General features: G+C 44.4%; 1 protein-coding gene across 3 annotated transcripts in view; it reads left to right on the forward strand.

Annotated features, from left to right (window-relative positions):
• Window positions 1-16,896, forward strand: part of WDR35 (WD repeat domain 35) — a 138,366-nt gene that overhangs the window by 96,723 nt on the left and 24,747 nt on the right. For all 3 annotated transcript variants that reach the window (XM_088468143.1, XM_088468142.1, XM_088468141.1), the window contains exons 23-24: window positions 2,389-2,499; window positions 15,350-15,514. In XM_088468143.1, coding sequence (XP_088324269.1) covers window positions 2,389-2,499; window positions 15,350-15,514 — 276 coding nt within the window. The remainder of the gene's footprint in view (window positions 1-2,388; window positions 2,500-15,349; window positions 15,515-16,896) is intronic.

Genomic DNA, 16,896 nt, shown 5'->3' on the forward strand with positions numbered 1-16,896 from the left:
TCAGTAATATAATGTGTTCCTCCTATCGCTGATGCTGAAGATGTGACTTCCTGTAACTAGGTACCAGCATCCTCTCTGCCTCCTCAGTAATATAATGTGTTCCTCCTATCGCTGATGCTAGAGATGTGACTTCCTGTAACTAGGTACCAGCATCCTCTCTGCCTCCTCAGTAATATAATGTGTTCCTCCTATCGCTGATGCTGGAGATGTGACTTCCTGTAACTAGGTACCAGCATCCTCTCTGCCTCCTCAGTAATATAATGTGTTCCTCCTATCGCTGATGCTGGAGATGTGACTTCCTGTAACTAGGTACCAGCATCCTCTCTGCCTCCTCAGTAATATAATGTGTTCCTCCTATCGCTGATGCTGGAGATGTGACCTCCAGTAACTAGGTACCAGCATCCTCTCTGCCTCCTCAGTAATATAATGTGTTCCTCCTATCACTGATGCTGGAGATGTGACTTCCTGTAACTAGGTACCAGCATCCTCTCTGCCTCCTCAGTAATATAATGTGTTCCTCAGTAATATAATGTGTTCCTCCTATCGCTGATGCTAGAGATGTGACCTCCAGTAACTAGGTACCAGCATCCTCTCTGCCTCCTCAGTAATATAATGTGTTCCTCCTATCGCTGATGCTGGAGATGTGACTTCCTGTAACTAGGTACCAGCATCCTCTCTGCCTCCTCAGTAATATAATGTGTTCCTCCTATCGCTGATGCTGGGGATGTGACTTCCTGTAATTAGGTACCAGCATCCTCTCTGCCTCCTCAGTAATATAATGTGTTCCTCCTATCGCTGATGCTGGAGATGTGACCTCCAGTAACTAGGTACCAGCATCCTCTCTGCCTCCTCAGTAATATAATGTGTTCCTCAGTAATATAATGTGTTCCTCCTATCTCTGATGCTGGGGATGTGACTTCCTGTAACTAGGTGCCAGCATCCTCTCTGCCTCCTCAGTAATATAATGTGTTCCTCCTATCACTGATGCTGGAGATGTGACTTCCTGTAACTAGGTACCAGCATCCTCTCTGCCTCCTCAGTAATATAATGTGTTCCTCAGTAATATAATGTATTCCTCCTATCGCTGATGCTGGAGATGTGACTTCCTGTAACTCGGTACCAGCATCCTCTCTGCCTCCTCAGTAATATAATGTGTTCCTCAGTAATATAATGTGTTCCTCCTATCGCTGATGCTAGAGATGTGACCTCCTGTAACTAGGTACCAGCATCCTCTCTGCCTCCTCAGTAATATAATGTGTTCCTCCTATCGCTGATGCTGGAGATGTGACCTCCAGTAACTAGGTACCAGCATCCTCTCTGCCTCCTCAGTAATATAATGTGTTCTTCCTATCGCTGATGCTGGAGATGTGACTTCCTGTAACTAGGTACCAGCATCCTCTCTGCCTCCTCAGTAATATAATGTGTTCCTCCTATCGCTGATGCTGAAGATGTGACTTCCTGTAACTAGGTACCAGCATCCTCTCTGCCTCCTCAGTAATATAATGTGTTCCTCCTATCGCTGATGCTAGAGATGTGACTTCCTGTAACTAGGTACCAGCATCCTCTCTGCCTCCTCAGTAATATAATGTGTTCCTCCTATCGCTGATGCTGGAGATGTGACTTCCTGTAACTAGGTACCAGCATCCTCTCTGCCTCCTCAGTAATATAATGTGTTCCTCCTATCGCTGATGCTGGAGATGTGACTTCCTGTAACTAGGTACCAGCATCCTCTCTGCCTCCTCAGTAATATAATGTGTTCCTCCTATCGCTGATGCTGGAGATGTGACCTCCAGTAACTAGGTACCAGCATCCTCTCTGCCTCCTCAGTAATATAATGTGTTCCTCCTATCACTGATGCTGGAGATGTGACTTCCTGTAACTAGGTACCAGCATCCTCTCTGCCTCCTCAGTAATATAATGTGTTCCTCAGTAATATAATGTGTTCCTCCTATCGCTGATGCTAGAGATGTGACCTCCAGTAACTAGGTACCAGCATCCTCTCTGCCTCCTCAGTAATATAATGTGTTCCTCCTATCGCTGATGCTGGAGATGTGACTTCCTGTAACTAGGTACCAGCATCCTCTCTGCCTCCTCAGTAATATAATGTGTTCCTCCTATCGCTGATGCTGGGGATGTGACTTCCTGTAATTAGGTACCAGCATCCTCTCTGCCTCCTCAGTAATATAATGTGTTCCTCCTATCGCTGATGCTGGGGATGTGACTTCCTGTAACTAGGTACCAGCATCCTCTCTGCCTCCTCAGTAATATAATGTGTTCCTCCTATCTCTGATGCTGGAGATGTCACTTCCTGTAACTAGGTACCAGCATCCTCTCTGCCTCCTCAGTAATATAATGTGTTCCTCAGTAATATAATGTGTTCCTGTGCAGGACATCGCCCGCCTGTTTGTGACCGTGGGAATGTGTGAGCAGGCGGTGGCCGCCTTTCTGAAGTGTAACATGCCCAAAGCCGCAGTTGATGCATGCATTCACTTAAATCAGGTAAGTAGTGATACTAAAAACGGAAACAGCATTTTGTTTTTATATTTATCTTCAAGTCTCCATTTTGGTATTCTCACTATAATTAGATACAATCCTCCTCATTTTCCATGTTCCCTATTTTCTTGACCTAGCCATGTGTTAGTTTTGTCTGCACACATTTCATTGTATTGTTCTTCTCCTTTATCTGCTTTTCCCACTCACCATCCATCTTACCTACTACTTCCCCCAAACTCTTCTCGCCTGAAGGCCTGCACTCATATTGCTGCAGTATGGTGATGCCACTTGTGTGTAAATGCCATTGGAAATATTATTGCACCTGCAAAGGTTACTAAATGTAAATAGCAGTCGGGTATGACCTGCAGCGTGCTGTGATTCTTTCTGCTGGGTCAGACACGCCACATGGAAATGTGATCACAGGGTCTGTTGTCATTGCCAGGATATTGATTTCATGCAATACTGATTCACAGTCAGTCACTACTGTGTAAAATACAATATTACCCATATTTATACACTGTCGTTTAACTGTTTATGTACCCTGTGTATTTACTATTGAGATCCTATGTTATAATCATTAGATTTGGCAAATGGCTAAATGCAGTTCGTATGTAGTCTTAAATATACATCTATGCCCATCATTAGGGAATTAGTGACATATTACAGATGAGTCCTTACACATTTTTCCTGCAAGGTAAATGAAAATGCCAGCGCTCCCTCTAGGAGATACAGGGAATATAATTATAGTGGTAAACAACACACTAAAAACGTAGAGTCACTTGGATAATATATAAATGTCAGTTTCCCAAAAACAGTGAAAACTGGTTTCTTTAAAAATTCCTTAAAATATCCTTAATAAACAGTGAAAAAACTGGTTTCTTAGATCCTCCTAGTTCTCACAATTGCTTCTTTGAAAACTTCTTCGTATATGACAGCACCTCAGAAAGATCACAAAATGGATTCTACCATGTGAAGTAAAGTAACATTTATTTTTACAAAGTCTAAAAAAGTCCCAAAAACAATTTTAGGAAATATAACAAAGATGGCAGCGTACCAGAAATGACCTTTACAGAAAGGCACAGTGTAAAAGCAGAAGGGGTTACAATGCTACCCCTACAGCAAATCACCTTCCCTGCAGATGGACAGGTTTCTCTCTGTATTGGTGAAGACTGGCAGTCCCTTCAATACCAACGCGTTTCAGCTAGAAAAGCCTTTGTCAAGGTATCTACATGTGTCCTGAGGTGCCTGATTTATATAGAGAGGTCCAGATGAATGATAGGCCCGCTTTTTTTCTTAATTGCCTGGATGGGTGTGTTCAAGCGGGGCTATGCGTTCCATTCACTTGGAACGCATGCTCGCTATTTCCGCCGGAAGTGACGGTGCGCCCCGCTATGCTGCAGACTCCCAATACATTGTGCGTTCCATTGCCATGGAACGCACACCCGCTGCTTCCGCCGGAAGAAGCGTCACAGCGGGGATTCACCGCTACCTCAGAGTTCTCCGCGTGGTGCGTTCCACTCAATGTTAACCGGAAGTCCTGCATGAGAAGGTGGATGTGCGGACCTTTCTAGATGTGCGGACGATGTCTCCTACATTTTACTGTTGATGCTTTTAGTGTTCAAGCATGGATTCAATATGTGCGGAGAGTATCACAAGGAGTTGGAAATGGTACCTTATAAGTACCTAATAAGTAAAAAAGCGGCTATATCAATAACAATGTATATGATCCTCCATTGTGCAAATAACATTTATAAAGTGCATATAATATAGATGATCATGTCCAATGAATAAAAACACATAATAAAATAATACGATGAATAGGTAAAAATGGATTATATTAAAAGGAGAGTTAATTATAATGTGCAAATAAGCTATAAATAAATAAATACATACGTCTAAACATTTAAATAACAGACTCTTATTATGCATCTACCTTCTAGTCCCTAAACCTTAATAACCTAGTCACCCTGCGGGAACGCTAGTGGCGCCTATTTGCCCTATACACTCCCGAACCCCAATCTCAAAAAACATCAATAAAAGAAAAAGGTATAGGTCACCTGTGAGACATCCATATAATAATAGATCTGGACAAACGTCTAACAGACATACCCACCTTAGAGATAGGGATATAGGAATATCCAGGTATCCCACATATTGGGAAAGAAACAGACATTTCAGTAAAAATATTGACCACCATAGAGAAGATAGGGGTCGTCTTTATCCTATATCAGAAAGAAGGAAAACTTATAATAGGGAAAGACAAGTAGGTAGTGACCGATGGACTGGATCAAATAGATTTGAAGTATTAAGGAATGAAGATTTTTTAGATTTGAGTGGGAGGAGGCACAGGAAAAGATAGACACTGCCCCCACAAAAAAGAAAAAAACACTTAGAGGTAAAAGAGGGAAGGGTTCTGGTAAACTTAATAAGAGGAATAAAAATGCACTAACCAAAAATAATAAATCAAAAGAAGAGACTACAAAAATATTCAATTTAAGTAGTCATCAGCTTGATGAAGAGGAAGAGAAAGTTCTGAGTAAAGGATTAAAATTTGCTCCAGTAAACAAACTTAATAAATTCGAAGCCTATATCGATATACAGAAATTTGTACGTAAACTGTCTTTGAAAAAGTACTTCTGTAGCTAAAAAAAAAAGAGTTCTTAGAGAAAGAGACTAATCACTTCAAACCGAAGTCGACCTTTAACCCCACTTTCAACAGGGGCTGTTTCCTTGATAGTTTCACCAGAATAGTTTGTAATGAAATGGATCAAATAAATTTGGAAAAAAACAAAATACATCATAATATCTCAAAAAAAGAGAAAGAAGCACTGGTCAGATTGGAAAAAAATAGAGATATCACTATCAAACCGGCAGACAAGGGTGGTAGCATAGTAATCATGGATACTGAAAAATATAATAACGAAATCTTACGTCAACTTGGTGACAGATCCACGTATAATTTGCTAAAAAGTAATCCTAATGAGAGAATTGAAAAAAACCTTGTCTCTTTAATACTGAAATATGAGAATAATGGGAACATTACAGAAAATGAAAGAAAATATATCATTAGGGATCAAACTAGTTTGCCTGTGATTTATGTGTTACCTAAAATTCATAAGGATTTGACCAATCCACCTGGTCGTCCCATTATTGCCAGTACCGACTCAGTGTCCTCAAACCTATCACATTTTGTGGATCATTTCTTACAACCTGAAGTGATTAAGCTTAAATCATATGTCAAAGACAGTATAGACGTTATTAAGAAATTAAGAAATGAAGGAAGAGTTCATTCTAGTTACCGCTGACGTATCCTCTTTATATACCATTATTGAACACAAATTAGGTTTAGATGCTATTGAACACACTTTTAACAAATATGAAGAAGGGTATGATAATATGAGATTAGCTTTTCTAAAAGACTCCATCCATTTCCTCTTGCATAATAATTTTTTCTGGTTTCAAGGCCAGTACTACATTCAGAATAAAGGCACTGCGATGGGTAGCAAATTTGCCCCATCGTATGCGAACCTTTTTATGGGATGGTGGGAGGACTTATGTGTATGGAATAGGGATGTGCAGGCTCGGATAGGTTCGAGTTTGCACGTGGAGTTCGGATTTTTCCCTCCAAAAAAACGGAACTCAGAACGAGGCAAAACGTCATCTTACATGGACGAACATCATCATTCCTGGTCTTTTGTCCAGGAATGATGATGTTCGTCCATGCAAGATGACGTTTTGCCTCGTTCTGAGTTCCGTTTTTTTGGAGGGAAAAATCCGAACTCCACGTGCAAACTCGAACCTATCCGAGCCTGCACATCCCTAGTATGGAATGATATTTCTTTTAAGCAGTTTTTATCCATATGGATACGTTTTATTGACGATATTTTTTTTTATATGGACTGGGCCAGAGGATATTTTAGAAGATTTCTGTGAAAAATTGAATAGTAACACTTTTAATATTGTATTAACTTTTTTTAAACATAAACAAGAGATTAATTTTTTAGACCTTACTATTTATAAAATTCAGGACAAGATCGCTACAAGGAATTACACCAAACCTACTGACAGTAATTCTTATATTAATTATAATAGTCACCATCACCCTAATTGGTTGCGGAATATACCTAAAGGTCAGATACAATGTTTACGCAGAAATTGTACAGAGACAAATGTGTTTGAAACACAAGCACAAGAATTAAAGAATAAATTCACTAAGAAGGGTTATGATACAGCACAAATTGAGGCTACTATAGAAAGCTTCAAAGATATACCACAAGATACCCTTTTAGAATACAAAAAAGATAGTAAAACAAATAATAACCCAGTACCTATGGCATTCATTACGACTTTCAATACTCACCACAAAAGTGTTGAGCACATTTTTAGACGGAATTGGCATATTTTAAGACGGGATCCAATTTTAAAAGAGATCATTCCAGAAAACCCTAATTTTATATATAGAAAAGCGCCAAATTTTAAAAATCGTCTGGTTAAAAGTGCAATACCAGACAAAAAGAGCGGTAGGATAAAAACAAAAGGGTTCCACAGATGTGGGATATGCAACATTTGTAGGACTCACACAACCCAACCATCTAAGATGGAAGAATATACTTCGAGTACGACAAAAAAGGTTTTTAAGGTTAACGAGTTTATCACATGTAATACAACTAATTGTGTATATATAATAGAATGCGAGTATGGTCTTCAATACATAGGGAAGACCACAAGAAAATTAAGAGAAAGATGGATGGAGCATCTAAGAAATATCAAAAAAGGTTTCGACAACCACTCTTTATCGCTACATTTTAAAGAGAAACATTCCTGTTTAACTAGTGGTATTAGAGTTATAATGGGCATAAAAAAAGTAGAAAACCACTGGAGATCAAAAGGTGTAGAAACCTCATTAGCAAAAACTGAAATGAAATCTATATACGAGATGAAAACCTTAATACCAGACGGTCTAAATAACGACTTCGAATTAAAATGGTTTCTTTAATAAAATAATTGTAGAAACCCCCTTTTAGTATTACTAGAAATCTGGCTTGATCGCCACTAGTGTTCCCGCAGGGTGACTAGGTTATTAAGGTTTAGGGACTAGAAGGTAGATGCATAATAAGAGTCTGTTATTTAAATGTTTAGACGTATGTATTTATTTATTTATAGCTTATTTGCACATTATAATTAACTCTCCTTTTAATATAATCCATTTTTACCTATTCATCATGTTATTTTATTATGTGTTTTTATTCATTGGACATGATCATCTATATTATATGCACTTTATAAATGTTATTTGCACAATGGAGGATCATATACATTGTTATTGATATAGCCGCTTTGTTACTTATTAGGTACTTATAAGGTACCATTTCTAACTCCTTGTGATACTCTCCGCACATATTGAATCCATGCTTGAACACTAAAAGCATCAACAGTAAAATGTAGGAGACATCGTCCGCACATCTAGAAAGGTGGAACGTTTTTCAGACATCCACCTTCTCATGCAGGACTTCCGGTTAACATTGAGTGGAACGCACCACGCGGAGAACTCTGAGGTAGCGGTGAATCCCCGCTGTGAAGCTTCTTCCGGCGGAAGCAACGGGTGTGCGTTCCATGGCAATGGAACGCACAACGTATTGGGAGTCTGCAGCATAGCTGGGCGCACCGTCACTTCCGGCGGAAATAGCGGGCATGCGTTCCAAGTGAATGGAACGCATAGCCCCGCTTGAACACACCCACCCAGGCAATTAAGAAAAAAAGCGGGCCTATCATTCATCTGGACCTCTCTATATAAATCAGGCACCTCAGGACACATGTAGATACCTTGACAAAGGCTTTTCTAGCTGAAACGCGTTGGTATTGAAGGGACTGCCAGTCTTCACCAATACAGAGAGAAACCTGTCCATCTGCAGGGAAGGTGATTTGCTGTAGGGGTAGCATTGTAACCCCTTCTGCTTTTACACTGTGCCTTTCTGTAAAGGTCATTTCTGGTACGCTGCCATCTTTATTATATTTCCTGAAATTGTTTTTGGGACTTTTTTAGACTTTGTAAAAATAAATGTTACTTTACTTCACATGGTAGAATCCATTTTGTGATCTTTCTGAGGTGCTGTCATATGCGAAGAAGTTTTCAAAGAAGCAATTGTGAGAACTAGGAGGATCTAAGAAACCAGTTTTTTCACTGTTTATTAAGGATATTTTAAGGAATTTTTAAAGAAACCAGTTTTCACTGTTTTTGGGAAAGTGACATTTATATATTATCCAAGTGACTCTACGTTTTTAGTGTGTTGTTTACCACTATAATTATATTCCCTGTATCTCCTAGAGGGAGCGCTGGCATTTTCATTTACCTTGTTTGTACCTTGGGTGACGTGTGTAGGTCACCAGATATATACCAGCTGCATTCTTTAGTATTTGGAGCGCGGAAATTTATTGATTTTCCTTCTACATTTTTCCTGCAGTCTCACTAAAAAGTCCCTGTCGGCACGCCAGGTCCTGTGAGACTCTGCTAGCACCAGGCGACTTTTTTGCATCTTTCTTTGTCGAAAATGTGTCTAAAGCTGCACACACACGGTACGATCTGCACAACCAACGATATCGCTGGAAGGTTTCTCTTGAACTTTTCTGGAGTGCAGGACAAACGATATTGGGTGTACACACTGATAGAGATCTATGACCGATATCTTTCAGTGAAGTCATCCTGCCACATCTCTGAACATGTAAATTGTGATGAAATCGTCCAAGTTGGCCTGCATGTACGGACGACCATAGATATCGTTATTGTCAATGCGTGAACGCGCATTGTTGGTCGTTCACTGCATAAAAATGAACGATATGAATGATTTATCATTGAACAATATCGTTCTTAGATATCGTACCGTGTGTACGCACCTTAAGTCGCAATGAGTCTGAATTTCTTCTTCCTTCATAGGGGACACAGGCTTTATGCTGGGTATACGTTGGTGGGTAGGATTCCGGGCACCACACGGTTAAACTTGTTGAGCACAGCCCAGACTCCCCCTCCCCCTATACCCCGCCCCCAGCCACAGGCACCTCAGTTTTAGTGTTGGTGTTTGCAGATGAGGCACACTGTGGAAGCTGTGCTAACCGCTTCATATGTTTTACTTTTGATTTTTAAGCGTTTATTTTTCTATTGAGTAAGCAGCGCTAGGCATCCTATAGGACACCCGCGCTGCTGCTCCATCACCCCAGCGCCGACAGCCGCGGAGCTGGCAAATGGGTCAGTGTCCTTGGCCGTTTCTCCGGACACAGCAGGGAGCCGCAGCGGGAATAAGGTAAGGCAGCTCCCTGCTTGCCGTGGTCACGGCTGTACACCGGCGGTGCTGGCAGGGGGGGACCAGGTCTTCTCCACATCGCCACTTAAGCAGCGGTGCGCCGCGGTAGCTGGCGGCCCGACACAACCACCAAGTTCCGAAGTACTGCTCTCACACCAGAGATCCGGAGCCCTTTCTGGTGGATACTTTGGCGGTTCAGGGAACCCTGCCGCTCTTGTACATCTTCCCTCCAATCTCTCTGATTCCTCGGGTCCTCCGCAAATTGAAGTTGATGGGCGGCAAGGTGATCCTAGTGGCTACCAATTGGCCGCGAAGGGCGTGGTTAAGAGCTAAAGGATTCTCCAGGTCATTCATCAACACTATGCTTCAAGCCTGTAAGCCCTCTTCGGCTAGAGTTTACCATCGAGTTTGGAGGAAGCACTTTGACTGCCGTTCGGCTAGGAATCTTAGCCCCAGGTCATTTCGACTCTCTCGAATTCTTTCTTTTTTGCATGCGGGGCTGGATTTGAGCCTCCGCCTTGCTTCACTGAAAGGGCAGGTTTCAGCCCTTTCTGTTCTCTTTCAGCAGTAGATTGTGTGGTTACCTGATGTTCGCACCTTTCTTCAGAGGGTCCTCCACGTACAGCCTCCATTTGTACCCCTGGTGGCTGTTTGGATTTTGTCTTTGGTTCTTAGGGCCCTTCAGTCTTCACCTTTTGAGCCTTTAGACACAGTGGACATTCGTTGGCTTACCTGGAAGACTGTCTTCCTTCTTGCCATAGATTCTGCAGGTGTCGGATTTGAGTGCATTGCCTGTCGCCTTCTCCGTTTCTAATCTTTCACATGGACAGAGCTATCCTCCAAGCACGACTAGGCTACCTTCCACATCAATCAAGAGATTGTGATTCCTTCTTTCCAGGTTCCGGATTTCTCATCGGGGGAGGCCTCTTTTGATGTCATGCGAGCTCTCCAGATTTACGTGGACAGGATGAAGGACTTGCGTAGGTCGGATTCTCTCTTTGTCCTGTATGACTTTCGTAAACGGGACAGTCAGCTACTAAGCAGTCGCTGGCCAGATGGATCCTTTGACTATTCGTCACACTTATGCTGCGGCGGATCTTCCAGCACCGTCCGTGGTGACTGCACATTCAACCCAGTCGGTGGGAACTTCGTGGGCAGTGCGACGTGGTGCTTCTGCGGAGCAACTGTGTAAAGCGATCACGTGGTCCTCTGCAAATACATTTCTAAAATGTTATTCTTTTGACACCTTTGCCTCCCCTGATGCGGCTTTTGGGCGAAGATGTCTTAGCGCAGCCCAGGAGCGTCCCCATCTTAGAGGATTAGCTTTAGGATGTCCCAGCGTAAAGCCTGTGTCCCCTATGGAGGAAGAAAACAAGGAGATTTATGTGCTTACCTGATAAATCCTTTCTTCGATTCCGTAGGGGACACAGGGCACCCAACTTGACGCACCTGACCTGCTGGGGCTTTGCTCTGCTTCCGGTTCCCCTGCTCATAGTTCTTGTGTGTATGGACCTGAGTGCGTGCCGGTCTTACTTTTCGCCCCTGGCTTTAGGCTTGTTAACTAAACTGAGGTGCCTGTGGCTGGGGGCAGGGTAAGGGGGAGGGGGATTCTCGGCTGTGCTCAACAAGTTTATCCATGTGGTGCCCGGACTCCAACCCACCAACCTATACCCAGCATAAAGCCTGTGTCACCTATATAATCGAAGAAAATGGTTGGACAGGTAAGCACATAAATCTCCTTATTTTGATATGTGACACTGGTATATCTGTGAGTGACTGAGTCTCTGAGTCTGTATACGAAGTGCTACAATGTGGCGGCCGCAGTTTTTCTCATTTCAATTTCTATTGTGCTTTATATACAGACTCACACACAGATATACAAGTGTCACATATCACATTAATCAGCACAGTCTCCTGGTGCATTTTCGGGGAAAAAAAAAGACGTCCAATGCTAGCAGAGTAGCATGGGACCTTGCGGCTCACTCACACCAGGCAAGTCGCGCTGCATAGCGTATTGAGGCTAGATGTATGAGGACACATCTGTATATAATGAGTGACTCTGCTTTATATGGCCCTAGTATCATTCTCCAAATATTAGGCTAGCACAACTGTTTGGGGCTTTCTGGGTTGGAAGCATTGCAAAAAAAGTGCCAGTAACACTGTGCTGCACTGCAGGCGGGAGCAGATGTAACTTGTGCAGAAAGATGTAGATTTGGGAGGGGGGTGTCCTAACTCAAATCTAAATTGCAGTGTAGAAATAAAGCTGCCCAGCATTTGTGGGCCACACGCAAAAGCAGCCAGTATTTACTCCGCATATAAAAATAATACATGTGCTTTTACCCCTTGCATTGCAACATGGTTTGTTCCAGATACAAAGTTACCTTTTTTTTTTTTTCGCTTTGCCCCCAACTCAGAATCAGCCACGTTTCATGTTAGTGTCTGTGTCTGTCTGCTCTATGGGTCTGGTGCTCGGGATGTAGTCAATAGACCGGCGGACGCAATGCTGCTGGTCTAAATCCCGACACAGGACTTAAGATAGGCGTCGAAATACCGACGCCTATCTTAATCCCCAGGGGTGGACTGGGATGGAAAACCAGCCCGAGAAATTTACAGAAGCAGCCCTAATGGGGGCTGGGTTTGTTTAGGGGGTGAGGTCTTTCAAGGTGGACGGGATGCCTCCTCATAGGGTCTGATTCAGAGTTGGACACAGGTGCGGCTTTCCTTGCATTTTTTGCTGCAGTTGTGTCTGTGACTTTATGCAAATGCCGCTAAAATGCCCTTCCCTGTTGTACATCTGTGCGTCCAAAGGTGCAAGAACCGAAACACCCACTGTCAGAGTCTACAGAAGCTGCAATAATGCTCTGTGCGTCTTTAAATGCCACCATCAGTTGCACCACTGAAAAATTCACCAGCCCTATGCTAGATGCAGATCATCCGTCTAAGTATGATCTCCAAAGTGAGCAATTCAGCATCTCTATAAACAACCACTTTCATCGACACGTCACTCCTATAACACACCCATACTCTGTTACGTCTGCTTCTGATTAGCCAACTCCCTGTAAATTGCCCAGGAACGCCCAACACATTTCTAATACACTACACCATTTGGTCCGTGCGCCTGAATCTGTACTGCGACCATGCGCAGATGAATAACATTGCACAAGGAAAAAAAAAAACACTTTGGCCCCCACAAAAGCAGATAAATACATTGGCCCCTACAGAAAACATTAAAACACACAGTGGCCCCTACAGAAAACAGTAAAACACATTGGCACTCACAGAATAACAAAATAAAACATACAGAATTGTCCCAGCCCCCCCCCCCCACAGAAAACGTACCTGTCTGCAGTACGTATGTGTGTTCAGATGTTTAGCGGTGTTCAGGATGGCAACAGCACCAACACAGGAGCTGCAGGATACCCAATAATGAGGAGCTGCAGCACCCCAGGCAGGCACATGCTATGGTGTCCATCCTTCAGTACAATAATGTGTCTGAGGAACGAGTGTAGCCAGCATGTGGGCTGAGATTCTGCATGTCTCGGGGCCTAGTGTGGGTAATTTGGGCTGAGGGGGGCAGGTCGTATATGTCCCATAGGCTGGGGAAGGAAATGGAGGTAGGGTGGGTAGTGTATAGTGTATGTTCCAAATGCAGGGGGGTTTAGTATGGTTAGTGTATATCCCTGGGCTGGGGGGTGTACTTTATGTATTGGGGACCGTGGGGTGGGTTTGGGTATTTATGTCACTGAGGCCGGGGGTTAGTTTAGGTCTATGGGGTCTGGGGATGGGTGGGGGGTTGTGGGTAGTGTTTGTCCCTGGGGCTGCAGGGGGGATGTAGGTGGCAGGGCGGGAAGTATATGTACCTGGGCTGACTAATTACTGTATGTTTTTGGGTAGGGTAGGGTGGGGAGTGTGTGTCTGGAGTAGTGTACGTCCCTGGGGCCAGGATATGGTGACAGATGGGGTGTGAACAGTGCAGAGATGGTGTGTCAGCTGGAGTGGGGATAGTGCTGTGATGGGGTGAGAGCTTGAGTGGGGATAGTGCTGTTATGGGGTGAGAGCTGGGGTGGGGACGGTGCTGAGATGGGGTGAGAGCTGGAGTGGGGATGGTGCTGTGATGGGGTGAGAGCTGGAGTGGGGATAGTGCTGTGATGGGGTGAGAGCTGGAGTGGGGATAGTGCTGTGATGGGGTGGGAGCTGGGCAGGGGACAGTGCTGAGATGAAGTGAGAACACTTACCTAAGCAGCAACGTAGATAAACAGCACTGTGCTCACTCCATCTCAGCACTGTCCCCTGCCCAGCTCCCACCCCATCCAGCGAAACAGCACCAGGATGTATGTAGTCTGGGAGGCTGTGGGGGGCATCCTGCATGATGTGTGCAGAAAATGACGGGAGGATAAAAAGACAGACCTGAGACCTCAGACCAGGTAGATGGAGTACAGACACAGCGGCCGCAGCTTGCAAGATCCACGGCCGCTGTCCCCCCTGTGTACAATTGCGGGCGCCGGCAGCTGCAGCAGATAGCTTCCGGTTGGCGTTCCGCAGCGGAACGCAGCTCCCAGAAGCGCACCACCCAGCCAATGTCAGCCGGCCCGGGTCAGCAGGCTATGGGAGCCGGCTGCCCGCCCGGCAGCGGGTGACATGGGACCGGCCCAGCGGGAATGTTCCCGCAGTCCCGGTGGCCCAATCTGCCCCTGTTAATCCCTAAACTGGAAGACAGTCCCCCGCCATCCCGATCATCGTGTGCCGGGTAAGTATAACACCCGGGGATGGGGGGTTATGTTTAGGGACCCCCGGGGGGACTTTGGGTTAGGCACCCCCCCGGGGTAGGTTAGGATTAGGCGCCACTAGGGCAAGGTTAGGGTTAGGCACCCCCAGGAGGGTTAGGTTTAGGCACCCCTGGGGAGAGGTTAGAGTTAGACACTAGGGGGGGAGGTTAAGGTTAGGCACCCCTAAGGGAGAGTTAGGGGGGGGAGGAGAGGGTTAGGATACTTACCACCGGGCGTCGGGATCTCCTACTGTCGGCCTTCTACTGTCAGGATTTGAACCGGCGGCCATTGGTATTTCAATCCCATTCCCTGGTGCTCAACTAGTCCCTTTATAAACATAAACTGTAACGCTGCTTCTAAGTTCAAAACTGCATGGACCATACCCTCCTGCAATGTAGAACGCGTGACCTGAAAGTCACATGAATGTGAATTGTCCTGAACTGCATTCTAAGAACAGCTGCTGGTATTGTTGTCAGCCACAAGGGGTGACAGGTGGAAATCAGAGCATATTACTGCCAAGTGCTGAAATCCCATATAACTCACTGTGTACTATCATAGTGCTAAACCTTCTGAGAGAATGCTATATCCACCTATCACTCTGTATGGTAAAACATCTATGACCTACTCCTATAGAGCATGGAGTTATCCTGTTCTCATTTGCCCTTAGGATGCAGAATTGTCACTTTTCTTATGTTAGACTAGTAGTGTCCGTTATATTGTGCAGCTATCACTCCCACTCCTGGTACATCAGACCTTACTGGCACAGACCTGAACTAGCTGTGTTCTTTCTTACAGTGGAATAAAGCTGTTGAACTTGCCAAAAATCACAACATGAAAGAAATTGGATCACTGCTCGCCAAGTACGCCTCCCACTTGCTGGAGAAGAACAAGACGCTTGACGCTATTGAGCTGTACCGGAAAGCCAATTACTTCCTGGATTCAGCTAAGCTGCTCTTCAAGGTATATGTCCCTGTAACCACATGTTCCCAGAGGCAAGTGTAATCTTCTCTCACTCATTCACTTTCATAGCGTCGTCAGGGATGGCGGAGTCCTGTGTCTGTCCTGCTGCTGTTTATACAGCCACTCGCACCTTTTTCTCTGTACAGATACCAGCCGATATGCCTATAAATCAGGCTGTAATGTAAACCCAAACGCATTGTGTAACATTAACACTGTAGGGCTCTATTTACTAAGCAGTGTTAGGAGACAGAGTGAAAAGTGATAAGGTGCCAGCGAATCAGTTCCCAACTGTCATTTTTCAAACACAGCCTGTGAGATGGCAGTTGGGAGCTGATTGGTTGGCACCTTATCACTTTCTTATCACTTTTCACTCTGTCTCCTAACACAGCTTAGTAAATAGACCCCTAAAACTTTTATGCTAATTTTATCTGTCTTCGGCCGAGCCAGAGTGCGTCAACAAGGTGCCCCGCGGGGGTCAGCAGTTGTGCAGAGCGGCTATCTGGTCCTCTTTGTACATCTAACTTTTTACAGTTTCCACACTTTTGCCTTTAAGGACGCCATTTCTGGGAGCAAAGTGTTATGCATGGAATTGGTGGAGTGTACCCCCTTCTTTGGTTGACTATGGGACTTCCCAGCAAGCCTGTGTCCCCCAGATAGGGTAAAGATGAAACAGGATTTTTTATTCCGTTTATTACTTTGTGTGCTTTGTTAGATAAATAATGGAAATGCCAGTAGAGGTGGCCAGGTTATGGTGGGTACACACTATACAGATATATCTGCAGATGATGGTTGTTCGTACACACTGAACAACCATCATCTGTGTCTACCCGCAGGTCCCCGCAGCCAGGGCGCGTGTCCCGCCCCCCTTCTCGCGGCTGCCGCTGTGTGTGTACGGGCGGTCTGCCGACCACCCGTACGCACCTGCCGATGGACAGATATGTCTGCAGACATATCTGTCCATCGGTTGTGTAGCACAGCCAATGCGATATGTCGGTGAATGCCGACGTTCACCGACATATCGCGGGTACACACTGCCCGACGGGCAGCAGATACATTGGCCGATCAATTCATTCGGTCAGTGTGTACTCAGCTGGAAGGGGAGGAAGGGTTTATCCTCAATTGAGTTATATATATTATGGCTACACCTCAACCTCCTCACTTAACCCATTGTGTACCAGTGTCTCAGAGGAATCGATTTTACATAGTACATAATGGAAGATGAGTGAGAGAATTTACAGTCCTAATTTAACCTATCATCTCTTCTGGTGAGAACATAAATAAAGCTGCAGGCACCATCGCTGTGTAACTACATAGGGATCTACGAACTGTAGGTGAGACTCCTTGTAAACGAACATTTAAAGCGACAGAAACACAGGTAGGAG

Source organism: Taudactylus pleione, unplaced genomic scaffold (genome assembly GCF_031769625.1).
Source record: "Taudactylus pleione unplaced genomic scaffold, aTauple2 ptg000081l, whole genome shotgun sequence".
In the NCBI taxonomy this organism is placed as follows: domain Eukaryota; kingdom Metazoa; phylum Chordata; class Amphibia; order Anura; family Myobatrachidae; genus Taudactylus; species Taudactylus pleione.